We start from the raw sequence: 20651 nt of genomic DNA on the forward strand, positions 1-20651 counted from the left end.
TGTGTGGGATGCTCTGGTAGCATTAGAATGCCATTACCATTCCTAAGGAGGTGCTTCCTCCCTCCCACTGCTACAAGATCACAGCAGCATTAGAATGGCACAATCTGTGGAAGTGCTCCTTCTCCCACTGCTCAGGAGCATGAGTTCAAGTGCTCACCTTGGAGTTGCCCTTATGAGGCATTGCTGTCATGCTGGGATGATTGTGGATGACCCCCAGAACAAGGGCTTCCCTGTGAGACCTTGATTCACTGTGACACATACCTGTGAGAGACACTGTAGAGGAGGGAGGTCTTATGTTGACTCATTCGGAGAGGTTTCGATCCACTGCGTTTAACTTGTGAGAGGCTAGACTCATCTTGGTGCTGAGGCATGGTGAAGGAAGCTGTTCACCTCATGCTGGCCAGGAACCAGGGAGGAAAGGCAGGAATAGGTTAGGGACAAGGAGTACCTTTGCAGGACACACTTCCATTGGCTGTTCTCCAGCTAATCCCACCTCCTCTTTACCAAGTCCCAATGACACCATCAGATCAATCCATTGATAGTCAGCACCCTCATTATCCAGTCATTTCCCGAAAAGTCCATTGAGAACATGGCCACAGTGAGAACTCAGCCTTCGACACACAGGCATCAGTGGGACACTCATGAGACACAGCTGCCCTCAGACCCAAGGGCAAAAATACTCCTTACAATAAGAGGGAATCAGTTTTTTAATTTAACAAAGGTGCTAGTGAGATGGCTTAGCAGGTAAAGGTACCTGCCACCGATGCTAATGATCTGAGCTGGAACCCACCTGGTATAAGGAGAGCACCAACTCCACACTGCCCACCGTCCCACATACACATTCACACACAGATCAGTGCTACAACTACCCACATGGCTACGTTTTCTTTCACATGTGCTCGGTGCCAAACCCCACTTGGGATCAGCTAGTTTGCAGGTATGCTGTCCTAGATTGAGCACAGCCCACATCATCTCTGCAAAGCAAAGCTTTACCAAGTTCTGCCTCTAAAGAACAATACATGGAGAGATTACGTTAAAGCCCAGGTATCTCAGGTAGAATGTGTGGGCGTTACCGCAGCCTTCTAAAAGACATTTGCCAGTGAATTTACTCCGACACCAGCTTGAACAGGTCTTTATTCCAGAAGCTCATTAAATCTCTCATAATCAAATTCTGTGACAGCAAGCAGTCCACACAAACTGCTGAGCTACCAGTCTCCTGAGAAACTACCTTAATCAAAAGTGAGAAAAGCTGTAACTTACAAACTTACAGCTTTGTAACCCCCATTGTCACAGTCCTAGTAGCAGTAGATGACACTCACCAAACTGTTGTAAGCACTGTGTCAATTAGAATCACCCCTGAAAGAAAACACTGTCGCCTCCATTCCACAGATTATGAAAACAGAGACATCAGATGGCTTTGCAGGCCTTAGCTAGTACATTTCAAACCTTAGAGGACTAACCTGGTCCTAGTGTCCAAAACACTGTACAGTACAACTACCAGTGTAGCACTGTTGATTACACTGCAGAAACTATGTGTGACTCTTCTTTTCTTTCCTTTCCTCTTCTTTTCTTTTCTTTTAAAGATTTATTTATTTATTTTATGTGAAGTACACTGTAGCTGTTTTCAGACACACCAGAAGAGGGCATCGGATCCCATTACAGATGTTTGTGAGCCACCACGTGGTTGCTGAGAATTCAACTCAGGACCTTTGGAAGAGCAGCCTGTGCTCTTAACCTCTGAGCCATCTCTCCAGCTGGTGACCCATTTTCAAATAAACACTGTGTAGCCACTAAACAGATAGATCTATGGTAAGGTAGGGAAGGCCCACAATATGAAGGGTAGAAGGAGACAGACTTACCATTGCAAGTAGTAAAAATGAGTGTATCTGCATAGACTGAGGGGAAAAAAAAACCCGCAGACACAGAAGAGTAAAGTGTTTCTGCTGTGTGGGGCTCCTGCTCTGTCTTAGGGATCTAGAGCCTGTGGTGAGCTGAGAAATGAGGGGAGAAAGCATTCCAGTTAAGATTCGAAAGCCCAATAGGAATGAGGCTAAGTAATTTAACATACTGGCAAGTAAGCTGCCAGTATCACTTTCCTTACACTGTGTAAGAGACAAAAGCCGGTGGGACCATCAGATCCCATGACACCATCCCTGGGAAGAGCATCCGGAGGGAGGTCCCAAAGCTGTGCCCCTTAGTGGGCTAGAAGTAGGGCACGGCAGGAAGCAGTGTGCACGGGAGTAGTGGGCAGTCATGAGTGGATGCTCAGGATGAACGTCTTAGAAGCATAGCCCAGGCAGATCCTGGTGAATTCTTAGCTGAGGTATATTTTTAACTTGTAATAATTACACTCTTTTGTTTTTAATAGGAAGTCATATTCACTACACTGATCATTTTTTTAAAAACACATTGTATGTACGCCTGGCTTGCTGTAACACGTTTTGTGTGGTCCCACATTCATAAGGAATGCCAAGAGTGCCCATCCGGGTTTGTGGTTGATCTATATTGCCTCATTTCACAAGCCAGTGTGGCTAAGGTCACAAAATCATTCTGAACTTTACAGGTTGTTGTAGGAAGTAAGGAAAGCCTACACAGGAGTTCTGCCTTTGCATATGGAGCATTTTTTTTCCTGTATCCATTTTATGTCTTGGAACTGTAAGCACATAGAGGCTAGAAATACAGTCAACAACTTTAGGTCTGTTTGGGCATGTGGATATCACATGTCTGCAACACAGATGTTGTAGTATGTTGTCTTCAGCAGCATGGTAAAGAAGTTCTTTGTGAAATTGCTTCTCCTCTTCCCTGCATTTCTCACCAGATGTTCTGCTTAGGGTTTCTATTGTGATGTGACACCATGACCAAAAGCAGCTCGGGGAAGACAGGCTTGATTTCTTCTTACAACTCTCTGTATCACTGAGGGAAGTCAAGGCAGGAACTGCAGCAGAGGTCCCAGAAGGGTGCTGCTTACCTGGTATGCTTTCAGTAAGGCTAGGTACCTCTCCTCCTATTAAGGCTGGACAAGGCAAACCAGTCCAAGGACAAGGGTCTCAAAAGCAGGCAAGAGCTTCAGAAACTGCCCCAATTTCCTCTGTTAGGGGCTCTACAAAAACACTAAGCTACACAGCTATAACATATATACCGAATTCTTGCTCAGCCTGCTTTCCTACACCATCCAGGACCTCAGGCTCAGGGGTGGCACTGTCCCTCTTCTCCCATGAGCTGGCCCCTCCCCTACCAGTCATTAGACAAGAAAATACCCATTGGCTTGCCGTCAGGTCAATCTGATGGAAGAGTTTTCTCAATTATATCCCCTCTTAAGTGACGCCAGCTTGTCAAGTTGACAAAAACCTAATTGTGAACACTAGACTTTTCTCCTTGTTATCTGTAAAAGCTCCAACAGCGCATCTACACAGTTTTCCACATCATAAACTGCTCAGGTCATTTCCTCATACCTCACTGCATTCAGCAATACTTGAACAGCATAGCCAATAACTTCCATCCAACGAACACCATGGTTACACCTTTAGGTCAAGACAAATACTTTTAGAACCTGCTCTGTTCCCAGCCGTGTTCTCACAACAGAGTGGAGATGATCTAGGAACTTCCTCTCAATACAGATGATGGGTTACGCGGCATCTCAGTGGTAGCAGCTGTCTGGAGTCAGCTACTCTCTGAGTTCTGAGAGCACACGGGAGACATATACAGCTGCTGTAAAGCAGAGCAGTAGAATGTTGGTGGTCTTTTCTAAAACCAGGGGTCAGATTTTCTAGAAAAACTCCAGTCTCCCCACCCCACTTTCTTCACGATGTATAGGTTTAAAAAAATTAAAAATATTAAAGGCAGTTAAATTAAATGCAGCTGAAGTAGATGGGGAAAGCTCTACAGTAAAAATGGTTCCTGCGGCTGCTGGGAACTTCCATTTCTCTCTCCACTATGGTCACCTCACTGTGTTAGGGCATTTTTTTAAAGTAGCCATTATCAGAAAAGCTGACTATGGTGGCTGAGTATGCTGGTTTTCCAGACTAGGTGAAGAGACTTGCCAAGGGCAGTTTACATTTTGCATTGGGATGGCTAAGGTCAAATACTGAACAACTAGCAAAGTGGGGAATTTAGAAGGAGTGGGCTCTCCAGCTGTTCCCATCTCCAGCTGTCAACATCTGAGCATTAAAGCATGGAGAAAACCTCATTTAACATGCACTGGGGAAATGGTCTACTCTCTTGTGAACGGCAGAGCTGACCCCATGAGGGAAGATAGCTAGGTACACACAGTGGCTTGCAAAGATTCCATTCTGTACCACAGCACTCACAGCAGGCACTGAGGAGTGCTGTTTAGTATGAATAACACAGGCCTTCACAGCCTGGGCTTTGGAAGCTGATAATATACAAGATGGAGAGTGCAGCAAGGCATTATGGGTATAGCCACTCCTGCTCTCTTAGTAGAGAGTGCCAGCATCACACAGGCAGGCGTGTATAAAGAGCCTCTTGCTCCAGCTCTGTTCAGAGACTGGAAAAACTAATAGTCCCATTACCTTAGATGGCTCTCAAGTGATGCCAGGAAATATGAGATCAGTGTCTATCTGGGGTTCTGCCTGGGGCCCTTAGCAGTCCTCAAGGTAACACTGTAGTCATCAGAATTTGGAAGGTGCATGTTCCTGTTGGTCTGATGCATAAGAAAATAACTTTCCTGAGTTGAGTGATGAGAGATTGTGGCCTGAGAAATCACACAAGATGGCAGAGCTTACCCTTGGGAAAGCCAGTTGGTTCAGGGTAGTTATTTATATGTTTATATGTTTTGCTAATGTGGAATGTATAAAAAACAACGTATCAAGGGCTAGGTTGATGGCTCTGTCAATACACTTTTTGACCCATAAGCCTAAGGACCTGAGTTTTTATTCTTAGCACCCACATAAGAAATAGGCCATGGGCAAGCATGCGCCTATAGTCCTAGCACCAAAGTGGTAGAGACATGAGGATCGCTGGGGTTAAAAGAAAAAGGTGGAGACTGATAGAGGAAGAAGATACCAAGCATCACCATGTAGGCTTGCATATATATATATACATATACATATACATATACATATACACATACATATATACATACAACACATGCACAGAAACCATCTGCCATTACCCTTTGGCACAGCGAAGTGAAGATTACTTACTATTCAAGGAGCTATAGAGATGGCTTAGCAGTGTAGAGCACTCAGAACTCTTTCTTAGTTCCCAGAATGCATGTTGACTAGCTCAGAACTGCTTGTAACTCAAGCTCCAGGGCATCCAACACCTCTGGTCTCTACCCTCCATGGGCACATGCACTCATATGAACATATACATGCATATAATTGAAAATAAAGTAAAAAAGAATGATAATTCTAGAAAAATGATCATGTTAAAGATTGTTACATACTAATCCTGTAAAGTTCATCCAGCCAAACTTAGCTATTGCTCACTATTTCTGATACTTCTGCATGACATTGGTGCCTCATTTTCTCCTTACTGAAAGACAGTAGGCTGTCTGAAGGGTCTGTGCCATAGAATAAGCTGACATCACACAGGAACTCCTGACTCTTTAGCCTGGCCTGGAACCTGTGCTTTAGGCTTCCAGAGGCAAGCAAAAGACCTGACTGTGATCTGGTATGGAAACACCAGAAAGGCCAATGAAGCAAGGCCGCCCATTCTGTAACAGGTTTGCACACACGTAAACAAAATAGAAAAATCTGATCCACATCTTCTTCTCCTGCCCAAAAAACTCTAAGCAAACTCATTCAAGAGTTTCACAGTGCCAAGAGAAGTGTTAGTTACAGTGAATTAAACCTTTTGTCATCAGGAACACCACGAAATTCCCTAACTTTGTGTGACTTGATTCTCCTAAGACAAGTGGGTGGTCTTGGTAGTAAACAAGGCATGAAGAGTTTGTAAGCATGAGCTCTTTCTTACCAGTGCCCCCCAAGTCAGTGCAGTAGTGTCAGGAAAGAATGTCAGCTGTTCTTGCATCTGTACTTGTTTCGGTGGAGCATTTTTATTAAAGCACACTTGTCTCCACTGTCTTCTATCCTATTGACGAGTAAGCAGGCTTTCACAAGAGTGGGCACACCCTCATCTACATAACACACAAGCCCTGAGGAAAATCTGATTTATAGACTACTGCACAGCCTGCTCCTGTGGACCTAGCACATAGTAGACACTGAGTTAAGTAGATCAAAGAGAATTCTGAAAGAAGAAATCTGCTAGGATTTTTACTGTGTCCCGTGGAATACACAGCACTCTGATTTTGGTGAAACAGGAAGCTTGCATGTCTGCAAGACATACCGTGTCTAACGGCTTGCAGTTCTTTAGGGGTCTGCCTGAAGTGAGCACTGCCAGTATGCACACTGCTTTAGCTACTTACTGTTGGCTTTTAGAGAGGGGGGAAAAATCTTAATGACAGCATCTTCTCCTCGCTGTGAACATGGACACAGTTCCAGCTTCTCACCCTGAGAGATCATATAAAACTAAATCATACAACCTGGCACAGCACTTGGCTGAGAACAGTGGACCTTGCCTGTCCCAGATGACCTGTTGATTTGTCCTTTGTCATCAACTGGGGTATTTTCTACCACCATGGCCCTTTCTATTCATGGCCACAAGCTTGCTCACATAGGTTCCTGGGAGAGGTGGTTTTAGTAGTGGGGCTTAAGTACTCATTTTTATTGCCTGGAACTTAAGGGACACATCAGATGTGATCGGTCTGTCCTCTCAGAAGGGTGAGTCTCTTATCTGCATCTTTTGGTTGGATACCGCATTCTCAGCCCTGGTTCCCTTCTGTCGCACGATGGTCCAGTTATAGAGTTAATAGGACTGTAAGTAGCTATTACAGAGTTGTCTTGCTCTGTTGCTCTACCACGTCAGTACGTTTACCTCTGGCAGTTATTGGAAAGGTAGAATGTCCCAAAAGGGATCACCTTGTTTTGATTGGACAAGTGGTATAGTTCAGTTACATAGGAGAATGTTGGCCTCAGCCCATTCATCTCCACAATGCTCAGTTTGCATTAAACAGAATTCCTTACTCATGAAAGCCTGGAATAGAAGAGTTAGAATCAGAAGGTAAACAAGAGGGTATTTTTATCAAACACTTAGCAGGTTTTTATTAACTCCTCCTATACTATTATCAGTCCATTTTTTATTACTATAGCAAAATTCCTGAAGTGAAGTGCCATTATAAACAAGAAGTTTATTTAGGTCATAGTTCAGGAGGTTGAAGAGTCTCGTGTCAGCATCAACTTAACTCTAGTGAGGACTATGTGGCAGTCAGGAAAAGGTACTTACAAGACAAAAAGCTCTTTAGTGGCTTTGCTCACTTTGGGGAAAACTTGAGATCTCATGAGAACCACCCTCGATGCTTCTGGGGGCGTAGCCCCAGTGGCCTAAGGCCCTCCTGCCAAGCCATGTCCTGTAATATTGCCACACTGGGGACTAAATTCGAACCAGAGGAAGATGAACTCTATCTACACCATAGCACATCCACTTAGAAGTGCTTTACGTCTGGAGCATCCCAGGGACAGATGCAGAGTTCTAGACCCTGGGGAGGGATAGCAGCTCCTGTTGTGCTGTGTTTTTTGGCAGAGAAGTGGTAAGAGACACGATGGTTTGCACCCTGTCATTAGTGGGTGGATCATAGTGATATCAAATAAGAGATGAATTAGGATAATAAGAGGCAAAGGAGAAAGGAGTAGATTTTCCACAAGTAATGTTTTTCTCTTCATGGTTATTTAACTTTGAAAGAGAACTTGAAAGGAATAATCATGGTTCTTCAGGAGACAAAGGAGTGAGTGCAGGAGCCAGACAGGAGGGTGTGAGAACCTTTATTACATTAACTAGAAACATATAGTGAAACACACAACTTCTAGGAACGTGCCAAAGTGAAGGAGAAGCCGGGGGTGGCCTGTTGTTCCACCTGCATCTCACTTCTCCCTTGGCTCTCATGAACATATCTTTTCAGTGAGCATCCATAATTTTTGTGTATGTTCCTTTCTTGGGTGTCTCTTTGGATTGTGGTTGAACGGATGGTAAAACAGCTAAATGAGAGGACCTGGGACATTGAAGTACCTTTAAGTAAGCAGAGCAGGTGTTTGTAACTTTAAATTTTTCATTCATGCATAAGTGTATTGCATATACTTGTGCTCACATGCATGTATGTGCCCTAACAGGCTAGAAAGGGGCATTGGTTCCCCTGTGGCTGGGGTTACATACATGTGGTTTTAAGGATAGATGCTGCTGAAAACAAACTCAGGTTCTCTGCAAGAGCAGCAGGCATCCTTAACTACTAATCTGTCTCTCCAGCCCTTTCAGCTTTCTTAAGTACTAATGAGACCCACCCCTCCATATTTGTCCATTGACATAACCAGCAATAATAAATATCTACAAAGTGACCATACTGTAGACACTGTGGACATGGTGATAACAAAACTGACAGGGAGGAAAGACAGGTAGTCACTACACTCACAAACAGCTAAACATGCTGTAAATAGAAGCATGGTGTGATTGGCATGGCACAGGCTTGCTCTCTGCCAGGGGCAGAGCACCACCGTCTGGGAAGCCAGAGGAGTGTTCCAGCTTCCTTTTGGAGATTGTTTGCTGACTGTCCAGTGGTGGAACTGTAGGGTCCAGAGAGTGCTGAGGGATTAGAGATGACTTCTCTTTGACTCTCCAGTTTGAGACAATAACTGGTACTGCTCTTTATCCTTAGATTCATAAGGCAGGAGATCATGCCTTAAAGTGTTCCTTCATAGTGCTAACAGTGCTTCTATTGAAAGAAACCCCCTTACATATTGTCAGATGCTCCTACAATTGTGGGCTTACATTATCCGACCCTGTCTTCACAGCTCCTACAGAACCTTTACTGTGCAAGTTTGCAGATGGAGGACAGAAGAAGAGACAGAACCCAAACAAGTACATCCCTAATGGACGGCCATGGCCCAGAGATGGAGAGGTGAGACTCTAAGGCCTTCCTTGAAACTTGAGTGTGAGTGTGTGATCGTGAGCACTCTCATGGAAAGCCCTGCAAGGGCGCCATGACTGGGCTGCCATGCTTCTGAAACAGCGCAGACTAAACCTTCCTGCTGGTGCCATACCCTCAAGGGCTGACAGCAGCTGTCTCTGGTGCTGGAGTTACTGGGTGCCCATTCCCCAGGAGGGCAGGTAGATGAAAGGAACCAGCTACACTGTGTTAGTAAAGGATGAATGTGCATGTATTGTGAGCATGGAGGGTTTCAGGTTTATATACAGCTTTTTCAGTAGGTTTTCATTAATAGAATTCAGGAATCTGTCCTTAACATTGCAGTAAATAGTATATTTGTCACTGAGAATTTAGTTTTATATTTTGGGGTTTTTTTTTGTTACTGAAAAAATGTCGTGCCATACTGATATATTCTGATCATGATTTTCCCTCCTCACCTCCACACACTGCTTTTTAAGCAAACAGACAATCTTTTGAAGCTTTCTTTAAACAAACAAAAAGAAAACAACTTCAGTTTTTTAATGCAACATTGGGCTTCCTCTTCCTTGTATTTATTTCAATACAGTTTTATGTTTAAAGATTTCATAAGGAGCCTGGAATGTGTGGAGAAATATCTTGAACGTGTGCTGTCCAGTGTCAGCCACATGGGGCCCTCTGAGTGGTGTCTGGCTGTTTCACTGGAGAGATTGGTTTCTGTTTAATTTTCGGTAGCTCTCTGCAGTAATGGCTGCCGTGTAGGGCAGCACAGTACAACTCCCACTTTTAACACATGTGACTTTTACCATCGTATGCTCTGGGGAGTCTACAAAATGCAGCTTTAGACATCTCCTTCCCAGATGGGTTCTCATGGTTCCTTCTGCTTCCTTCCATAAGGCTGGAATGACACTCACTTATGACCCGACTACAGCTGCTCTACACAATGGGTATGTCTTTAGGATAAATACATCATGGCTTGAGGGACAGTGAAGGTGGAAGGTGTCAGACTTTGTTCCATGAATGATTCCATTGAAAGGATTACTTAATAAAGGCTTTTGTGTTTGTTCTAGATTTTATCCTTCACCATACAGTATTGCCACAAACCGAATGATCACTCAAACTTCTCTTACACCCTATATTGCATCTCCTGTATCTGCCTACCAGGTTTGTACCCCAGGACTTGTCAGCAGTGCACCATGCATCTCTGCGGCATTTTTATATGTCTTCAAATTCTGAACAGTTTTTTAAATGAAATCTAAGTCAAATTGGATGCAGCTTGGATACCTAGTTTGGAATAAGCTGCCTTTCATTTGGCATAGCGATTTGCTTTTCCTTGTAGGAAAATGTAAAGCCAGGGAAGTGGTTAGAATCATCACATGGTTCTAGGATTGGGATAAACCCTTGTACTTTCTCCGTCACATATCCCAGAAATTGAATCTTTATGAGAGTCACAAAATGGAGAGTGAAAGTGGGCTCCTGTTTTCGTTTCTTCACTAGCTAGAATAGATAAAAGGAACACAGAGATTGTCTCTATTAGGTGACATGAACTGATACAATTGAGATTTCAGGTCCTTCCCTGACCAAGAAGCAAGAGGTCGTTGACTCTTCTTCTGTTACTTTGTGAGGAGGCTTTACCTTCAACCAGGCATGAACCCTTGTTAAGCACCTTGTCCAACACTGATCAGTTAGTATTGCAGGGCTAGTAAGGCTGGTGCGCCTTTCTCTTCCTGTAACAGAGTCTTCCCCACATGATGTATGGCCTGGGCCCAGACGAGAGCATTGTCACTGAGTTAGTTACTGACCTACAAGAGAGTTCTCTTCTGTTGACTGCTGGGGTCTTGTGTGACTAAACTCTGGGGTATTCTTGTTTTGAAAACTGAATTAGATGTTGTAGTCCTGGTGTCAGGGGTTAGGGGACTACAGCATCTGATCTAACAGCTATGTTGTTTGATAACAACAAGCCTCAGTTTCCTCTTCTTTAAAATGGGGATAATAATGGCTTCTGCTTTTATAAACTAGAGAGAGTTCCGAGCACCTAAAGAAAATAAAAAGAGCTCCACCTAGTACTGACGTGTCACTAATATTAAACATGCACTGGCAGCAGCAGCATTACATGTTAATTACACTTTTTCAGTAATGGCCAATGTAAGACAGTGTCAAAGTTGGCTCTGGGTCAAAGTTAGAAAAATAACATTGAAAACGAAAAGGGATTGTATACTGAAGGCAAAGTCTCACAGCATGGCCTCCACCTTCAGACTTTAGTTCCTTCCTCTCTCCCACCCTCCACGCCTTTCCTTTCCTTTCTTCTCCCTGAGTTGTTACCTGACTCTGAAGTGTCAGTCTTCTGGGCACACTTTTCATTTATTTATGTCTCTTCAGCTGTTTAGGAGTTGAGATTTTTGTCTTGTCTTTGTTTCTTTGTGAGAACAAGTGGATACAGTACATTTCTCCTCATAACCAGCATCTATAGCTGATACTAAAATGTAGTCTTTGATGACCTGAAAATGACCGTCTGTCATTTCTGTGTCATTAAAAATAAGGGCAAGTATAAGCTCACTCTTAAGCAAATGAAGACTGTGTTACCATGTTGCTATAGGTACACCAGCTCTTAATCCATCTGTCTACCACTTACTTTTCCTCTTTTAAGCCATTTGCCCATCAACCATTTTATGAGTAAAAAGTCAGGAGGCCAGTGTTGGCAACCAGCTGGACACGGCTAATTGCAGACAGCCTGTCATTTCAAGGGTTCATTTCCTCCTGGGGGAATTCTGTGGTTTTGTAAGACCCATGTGAAATTCACTCCACGTGCCTGACAGTCAGAGGCATAACCTCTCAGTCAGTGCTGAGCAGGGGTCGGGGCAGGAGACTCAAGTAGTCTGAGGTCTCTTTAAGTTGTGTGCAAAAAAATGTTATCTATGTATGCTTAGTTTGGGATGGGGGTTCTGTTTCCTCAGGTTTTCAAAGAAGCAATGGTAAGAAGTTAGTAGATTATTATTCCCATTTTATAACTAGGGAACATTGAGGAACAGAAACTGACAGTGGCTACTTTGCTGCTGAAGTACAAACGTGGGATTAGATGTCATAGCTCCCTAACCTTATCATACTATAAGTGCGTAGGCAGTCATGGCCACAGAAGCATACAGAAGTGGGGGCATCTGGCCCAAATCGGGGTTTTCAGGGAGCTGCGTGCCTCTCATGGTATGTCCGTAAGGGCCCACACTCGCTGGAGTTGGCCTTCTCCACTAAACCACCATATGCTTATGCAGTTGGATTGAGAAAGTGGCATCTGCAAGAACCCACCAGTACCCCAGTGGGGAAAGGATGCAGTCCAGATAACTGAAATGTTAACAAGGCAGAAGCACTTAACTTTGGTCTGCCTTAGGTGGCAAAGGAAACCAGAGAGAACAAGTATCGGGGCTCTGCTATCAAGGTAAATCGCACTACATTCTTTCCCCATGACTCTTCCCCGTATTCTCTCTGTAGAATCTCTGAAGTTAACACTCAGGGACAGAACACAGGAGGGTGCTGATAAGAACTGGAAATCGAAATGTACCTTAAAAATCCCATAGACCTTGAAAAGCCGTGGGCATCAAGATACAGACTCAAGTTCCCCGTGGCAGGATGGACATTTCCTTCCCGCCACCCAGCCTGACCCTCACATTGTATTTCTCAGTTCAGAGGGTTACCGTGTGGATGCCCTTTTAACTTAACTGTTGACCTTGCAATCCTCTACCTCCCATTTGATATCCTAGGTCTGCATTTCAGACACTCTTCTCGATAACTAGAAATTGTTGAGGACTACACAAAATTGCTAATCTTAACTTTCCTGATGATCAGAGATTGTGTTTGGTTTATGCTTAATAAATAGTAGAATAGTCTGTGTGCACTGTGAGGGTTAGTGTCTAACTAAATGTTCTATGATCATCTGTCAGTATTCCTAAACCATAGTTCATACCTTGATTATAACACTTTTCACTAATTTGGGTTGTTTCTATGTTTATTTCCTTTGCTTAGACAGTCTCTTTCTCAAGGGTGAAGCCCCTCTGTGCCTTACCATTATTGCTCCCTGGTGCCTAATGTTCCTTAAATATGCACCGAGTGGGCAAACTGACATTGGTTCCAAACGATTGCTTCATCTCATTTAGAGTGACCAGTTTGTCAAGAGTTCTAACTGCCTTAACCTTTGTAATTGATAGTATTGTCTCCTTATCTTTCTTCTGTAGATTTTTTTTAACACAATTAAAAAGAATTCTAGAGAGTAAAGATTCTTTTGGCAGTAGAAATCAATGTTTCTTTTGAAATCCTCCCTTTTCTAGGTGCAGAGTCCTTCTTGGATGCAACCTCAACCATACATTCTGCAGCATCCTGTAAGTTTCTTACGTCAATGGCTTGTCCCCCAAGTAAGCTATGCCTGTAGCTTGTTGAATTAAAACTCTGTACCAAAGATGGCAGGGTAGCTGGGAAAACTCAAGCATAGAGTATGAAAACACGCCAGTTTATTATGAAATGTAACTCACCTTCCTCTTAAAATTAATTATTTATAGACATTAATTTTTATATAAGAGCTTAAAACACATCCTATTCTGTGCTCATGCCAGGTCAGTAGGATACCATTAACAGAGTAACCAGATGTTTTGCATTGCATGGAAAGAAATAGCTCTTCCCCTTTATGTTCTTGGTAATTCAGACATAAAGTTCAGATCCAGGCAGAGCTTTTCATCAGTGTCGCTTGGCCTGTCTGTGGAGTGGGTAAGCGCCAAGACAGCAGTGCATTCTGTAAATTACAAACATGACTTCTTCATTGCTTTCAACATTTATTATCCTAAGGTGTATAACAGCATTTCTAGCATTATACTAGACATTTTTATAAAGTATGTGTCTTTGAGACATATACAAAACTCAGTTCATTGAATTTTAAACATACAGTCAAAAGTTCAAAACAAGTGTGTAGAAGAAACTCACAGATCAGTCTAAGAATGCTACAAAAAAGGCCACAGATTTGCCCCGTTGGTTTCTAGTTACCAGTGCAAAATAGGCATTCTCCTATGCAGGACACATCACAACGTTTATAATACAAAACCCAGACCATTTGTTTAGGAAAAGAACTTGGTCTTGGCCTTAAAATGAAATGGGGATTTCTCTCATGATTCTTCTACATGGACACTGAAGTGTAGGAAAAAGAGCAATCGAGAACTAACAAGTGCTGGACAGGAAGTGTTGAGGGAGCCTTCCAGACACAAGTAAAATGTGTCATGTGCTTTCTCTTGTACACACACACACACACACACACACGTTCATAAATCCACACGTCCTACATGTGGATGTCCATGACACATCCCACATTCCCATGGTAGTCTGTGTCCCATGGTAGACTGTGTCCCATGGTAGTCTGTGTCCTGAAACGTCATGGTTAATTTGGAAAGCTAGAAGTTACCCCACTCTTAATTTGGAGCCTCCTTAGTATGAAGGAGATGAAGGATGATCTAGATTCTAATAATTTAGATTTCTAATCAGTCTTATTACTCTGTGCCTTTTGAGGATACACTCTAAAAATGAAATGTATACTGTTTTTGTGTGTGTGTGTGTGTGTGTGTGTGTGTGTGTGTGTGTGTGTGTGACTTTTAGAGGCAAACACTACATATATTTTAACTGTTTGGGGATACCTGTGTTATTCTCCTCCACCTAGATATAAGCCATATGAAACACCTTGTCAGTGCCCTGAACTGGAATCTGATTATCAGCAAATACCAGCTACAGTGATTCCCAAACCACGTTTTCATATTCATGGAGTTGCTTGCTATAGCAATTGGGTGATTGCAGAAATGAGAGGAAATGTAAAACCCATTGATTGTTTAGAGAAATTTAGACGAATGTCCAGACCGTTCAGTTTTAGTTGCTGTATAGTCTGTATAGCACGATAGAGCCATTAAAATTGAAGACAGCAAGGCAGTTACCATTTCTAGTAGAAAGCTAAGTTAAAAACAAGAACCCAAAGTATGAAATTGTTCGTGTTCTCTGATGTAGAGTCCAGCTTCCAGGTAGAAGCTGCTTACAGTGGTTCTGTTAGAAAAACCACATTATGAGTGGTTTCTTCTTTTCTTGCCCTCTGTTTTCTTACACACGTTTAATTTGAATTTTAATGGCAAAAAAAGTTCCAAGCAAAATAAGTGAACAGGGTACTGGAGTGGAATTACTCCTGCTAACTGAATTGGCTTTCCAGACCTGGAACAGGGAGTTCTGAGAAATACCAGTAAATGAAGAACCCATTCTTGGTCCTGACTACTTAGTCTTGAACCAGATGACTATAAACAAGCTGCTCTCTTGATCATGTTATTTTGTGGCTGTAGAAAACAAAAGCTAGCCTTTTTTCTTCTTTTTCTTTCCTTTTTTTTTTTCTTTCTTTTAACATTTGGCAGCCCTTGTAGTCCATGGTCCTCAGTTTGTTTCATGTTACAACCCTTCCTGCTGGGCTTTCTGGCTTTACAGTTAGGTCAAGTTGAGCACACAGATTTCTGTGGGATGAAATAACAGTGTTATTCCCTCTTAACCCTTTTATGAAAGTTTCAGGAAATCAGTCTGGAAGATTTAGGATAGTTGCTTGGGATACCTCTTGCAAGCTGAGGGAGGTTGTGTTTGCCTTTACAAAGGATTCTCCTTTTTAGATTATAGCTGCAGAATCTCAATTCTCCCCCATTTGTCTTCTGTTCCTCTTCCCTTCCCTTCCCAGGGTGCCGTGTTAACTCCCTCAATGGAACACACCATGTCACTACAACCTGCTTCTATGATCAGCCCTCTGGCCCAGCAGATGAGTCATCTGTCGCTAGGCAGCACTGGAACAGTAGGTGGCAAATTAATATCCTGTGTTTCTGCAAATAGGAAAGTGAGTTAAAGCATGTGTCATCCCCAGTGAAAGTCCAGGTTTGGGGATAACAGTGATTGTATCTGACCCCCATCTGGCACTGATTTCTAAAAAGTAAGATGGTACTCAGAAAACTTGATAACTTGTAAGTCTATCTCTGGGTCCTTCTTGCTCAGTCACACAGCACCCATACATGCCCATGTCTAGATTTTGTAACCCATGTTACAGGGTAGAGGTCACCAAGGGGAAAGATGCAGGCGTGCATGGTGGGCAGGCAGGTGGTGTCTGCTTATTCTTTTGTGCAGTGTTGCAGCCCTGAATGCAGTTCCCATAGGGACTTGTTCTCCTGCACTCCGAGGGATTGGGTTGGGATATAAGGCTGAGTTAATACGAGGCCGGCTGGCAGCTTGGTAATTGTAGTGTAGAATGTAAAAGGTGGACAAAGGCATTCAGTGCAGCCTGGGTCTGTGAAAGGCAAAGGGTACTGTGTTTTCCCCGCTTACTCTGAAAACCAGCCACAGCTTCTCATGAAAGTGAATGCAGAACAACACACAGCCCAGAAGGAGGCCCCAGACCCCACCTGTCTTTGGGAAATGAGACTGCTGGAATCAACTAAGTATGGCTGCCTGGCCTTATCTGTAGTTCCTTCAGGTCTCTCCCTGCACAGACAGTATGAGGTATCAACTTAGGGAGTGACCAGAAAATAGCATGGCCCCTTGAGGAGAGATGTTTCCGATACACTGATGATAACTAAATTACTGCAGATGAGAAACATTAGTGACTTTCACATGGGCACATTGTTTTGTTGTTGATAAATTCAAAGAAACACCGAGTTTTCAGTGTAATGGGTTGAAAACATTTTCCTTTGCCTTTCAGCTTTAAGGGCTGCCCAGTAGATGCATTCTTTGAACCTTCTAAGTACTTTATATCCGTCCCTGTACCACCACCCACACCCCAGTAATCTGACCTTTGCATGACCTGCCTCTGCATACCCTGACTACCTACACCTTCTCCTTTTCAGTACATGCCTGCAACATCAGCCATGCAAGGAGCCTACTTGCCACAGTATACACACATGCAGACTGCGGCGGTTCCCGTTGAGGTTGGTATAGAACATCCAAGTGGCCCCTGTGGCAGTGGGTACTTTTACATCTGAGTCATCTAAATAGGACAACAGAAACAGGTTATCAAGAGTCAAATAGTTTATCAAGACACAGTGACACATGCCTGTTATCCCAGCACCAGAGAGGCCAAAGCAAGAGGATCGACAAGTTCAGGCCAGCTTAGCCTACATAGCTAGACCATCCTTCAGAAAAGGAAAAACAAACAAACAAACAAACAAACAAACATTTACATAAAGAAATGGATGTAGAAAGAGTATGCCCTTGGTACTATTTTTGAACTGTAGCATATTCTCCCTATGCAAATCAGTATTACAACATCCAGACCACGTACCTTTCCAGTCTTGTAGCACATTCTGTGCCACTTGAAGGACTGACTTATCCCAAAATGATACTTACAGGCATATTAAAGTAAAATTGGAGTTTGCAATTCTAGTCCTAAAGATTGAATCAGTGATAATAATTACAGAAAGAAACCAGTCATAATTCAGATAATGGAAAAAAAAGAAACCTTGTATTTCTAAATTGTAACAAGTATGTAAAACCATACCTGTTTCTATGGCTAACTGCTCCTCGTTATTATTTTGGAATATATTGTATTTGAAGAAGTCTGATGCCTGCCTGAATGATGGTTAGACAGGAAGCATAGCATTTACCTGCAAAGTATTCTCAAGAGTCCAGGGAAGTTACGGGTCTAGTTATCTGACCTGGGAGGCAGATCCCAGAGGTTTCTGAGAATTGGGGTTGTATTCTTTACATGATCATACAACTTTGAACAACAACTACCTGAACCCACAGCTTTTTATGTGCAGTTCTTCACAACATGAGGCCTCCATAACAGTGGAAAACAAAAATTTTCTCTGAAACTACTTCAGCAAAGCCTGACCTGTGACTTTTCAAACACAATTTGAACTGAGACAAAGCAAAATGTCCAAAGGGCTTTGGTTTTTTTTTTGTTTTGTTTTTTTTACTGTTTTATTCTTATTTTATTAGAGGTACAGTCAAAGCCTCTCACATGCCAGGCAACTGTTCTGCCACTGAGCTATGTCCATAACCCTTTTAAAGTCATGACCTCACTCTGTAAGCCAAGCAGGCTGTAAACTTGTAACCCTTCCGCCTTCCATCTCTAGTCACTGAGGTTTCATGCCCTGCACCATTTACTGAGTTGATGGACATTTTCAGCGTATAAGTATTGAGATTGTAAGGTATATCTGATGCCTTCCAAGGGGTGGGCCTACGACACACAACATATACACCCTGTGTCTCAGACTCCAAATCTGAAAATAACTGAAATATAAACTTTATGTGGCTCCAAGGAGACAAAGCCAAGAGATTTCTTTGATCAATATTTAAGTTAAACATTTGGATGGGAGGTTCGTGGGGTCTGTCGTATTTCATCTGCATTAAGGCCTTTAAAAGCTCTATTTGACTTTTAAGAAATTCACTTTGAAGAGTGTTTGTACTAAGGTGTATGTCCTTGGACTCGGGCCTTAGCAGCAGAGTTAAAATTTCATTGCTAACATGTCTCATGCATTCTGCTCTGTTGTAGGAAGCAAGTGGCCAGCAGCAGGTGGCTGTGGAGACGTCTAATGACCATTCTCCATATACCTTTCCACCCAATAAGTAACTGTGAGGTATGAGGGAAAAGTCTGTAACTGCAGGGCTCAAATGAAGCAGTCTGGGGTACTGTTATCAAACGATGCTTAGAATAACTCAGATCTAATGTGTTGATGAATTTCTAGATTCTGTCTAGATAACAAACGATGCTTTATATTGAAATAAAATATGTTTTTCTCTACCTCAAAATTCATAAAATCTAAGGCATCATAGAACATACTGGGTCCCAAAATTGTCCTATCAGAGAAGCATCTTCTGTGATATTGCTTAAATACTAAGGAAGATAAAGCGTAAGATGTTGCCTACTTAAGTCTCACGTGATCAGCAACATCTCAGCTATGAATTCAGATTATTAGCATCCTTGGAGCAAAAGATTACATTAGTAGCTCTCACTGGAGTCACAAACTTCAAACTTCACTCTACCATGCGTATCTTAGTCAAATAACTATATGGAATCCAGTTTCTGGACTGTCTGGTAACAGTATGTGTTGTTTGTTGGTCTCACCAAGTCACCCTTTGAGACCCATGTGTGGAGTTGGCTGTGGCTCCCTTGAGGAAGAAAATATCTTGCAAGTCCCAAATTTGAAAGGTAGACTCAAGAAATTGAAAGCGATCCCCAGGTCCCCAATTTATGTCGCTCCGTCTGTCACCATGGATGAGCACGGCCTTCATCTCTTTAAGACAAAAGATGACGAAGCACTGCCACCTGTTCATTAAATCAGCAAAGACATTGGTCTTTTATCTTTCTCTTCCAGATGTACCGAAGGGAGTTCTTACATGAAGAAGGGTGTGAAGGCTGAACAATCATGGATTTTTCTGATCAATTGTGCTTTAGGAAATTATTGACAGTTTTGCACAGGTTCTTGAAAACGTTATTTATAATGAAATCAACTAAAACTATTTTTGCTATAAGTTCTATAAGGTGCATAAAACCCCTAAATTCATCTAGTAGCTGTTCCCCTGAACAGGTTTATTTTAGTAAAAAACAAAAACAAAATGAAAAAAAAAAGGAAAAAAAATCAAAGATTTTTATCAAATATAATGATGCAAAAAAAAAAAAGAAAAAAAAACAGAAAAAGAAAACTTCAATTTTCTGGGTATGCACAAAGACCACGAAGACTTATCCAAGTGCATGACCGGATTTTTGTGGTTTTGTTCATTTTGTGTTTAATTTGTCTTTTTTTTTCAGCTGTATGAAATGGGCTTTCTGAAGTTTCAGTTGTCTGACTTCACCCATGGTGTTCCGTGCTTGCAAGTGTCGCTGTAACTCAGTGTTGGCCTCACTGTCTTTACTTAGCTTTCCATTTTGCTTTCGACGTAGTGTGAAGTGTCTTATCCTTTTCTATGAATTCCAATTTGCCTTAACTCTTTTGATGCTGTAGCTGTTTCAGTAAAGTTAGTTCAACCTAATGATGTAGAATGCTTTGACCAAATGGGCTGGTCTATTACGCCTTGTAAAACAGCAGCATAGGGCTTTTAAAAGGTAGTCAATAAAAGTTGCTGAAATTTTGGCTTTTTTAAATATGTAGTAGGTGTTTTTAATGATTTTTCACATAACGTGTAAGGTAGTGAAGTGCAAGGAGGGAAAACTTTTGTGTGAAACACGTTTTCTGACTGGGGGACTTTTAATAGGGTAAATTGTTTGTAAGACTGTACACTGACAGTTTCCCCTGATAGTGTGACTGATTTAGGATATCTGCTGTATGATGCAATGTAAAGTCTTTTTTGCCTTTTTTCAGGAAGAAAAAAAAAAACTTAACGATGTTCTAGATTTAGTGTAGGTAGCTTTGGGGCGGGGGCCCGCGGGCGGGGGCGGGGAGTCACCGAATGTTTTGTCCTTTATACTAATGATAGTGCTTTAGAATGAGAATCACACACTTGCGATCTAAGAAACCGATGGGAAAAAAAAATGGTGTTGTTGCTGTTAACTATATAGTTAGTGAGAGCTCACAGTAAGGATTTCTCTTCAAACTTAAGCTGAGATATGAACAGAAGCAAACCGATTGGCTACTGTCTCTCTCTCTCTCTCTCTCTCTCTCTCTCTCTCTCTCTCTCTCTCTCTCTCTCTCTCTCTCTCTCTCTC

At 42.4% G+C, this 20651-nt stretch overlaps 1 protein-coding gene across 8 annotated transcripts in view; it reads left to right on the plus strand.

The window, feature by feature from the left end:
- Rbms1 (RNA binding motif single stranded interacting protein 1) overlaps window positions 1-20092 on the plus strand; it is a 205827-nt gene extending 185735 nt beyond the window's left edge. For 6 of the 8 annotated variants that reach the window (XM_028769202.1, XM_028769203.1, XM_028769207.1 and 3 more), the window contains 9 exons: window positions 8862-8968; window positions 9869-9918; window positions 10042-10135; window positions 12354-12401; window positions 13288-13338; window positions 15699-15809; window positions 16852-16932; window positions 18501-18585; window positions 19324-20092. In XM_028769202.1, the coding sequence (XP_028625035.1) occupies window positions 8862-8968; window positions 9869-9918; window positions 10042-10135; window positions 12354-12401; window positions 13288-13338; window positions 15699-15809; window positions 16852-16932; window positions 18501-18578 (620 nt within the window). In that variant the 3' untranslated portion in view covers window positions 18579-18585; window positions 19324-20092. The remainder of the gene's footprint in view (window positions 1-8861; window positions 8969-9868; window positions 9919-10041; window positions 10136-12353; window positions 12402-13287; window positions 13339-15698; window positions 15810-16851; window positions 16933-18500; window positions 18586-19323) is intronic. The other 2 variants (XM_028769206.1, XM_028769208.1) reach the window with 1 other exon arrangement.
- Window positions 20093-20651: the final 559 nt, after the last annotated feature.

This window comes from Grammomys surdaster, unplaced genomic scaffold (assembly GCF_004785775.1).
Source record: "Grammomys surdaster isolate TR1022 unplaced genomic scaffold, NIH_TR_1.0 191, whole genome shotgun sequence".
Taxonomy (NCBI): domain Eukaryota; kingdom Metazoa; phylum Chordata; class Mammalia; order Rodentia; family Muridae; genus Grammomys; species Grammomys surdaster.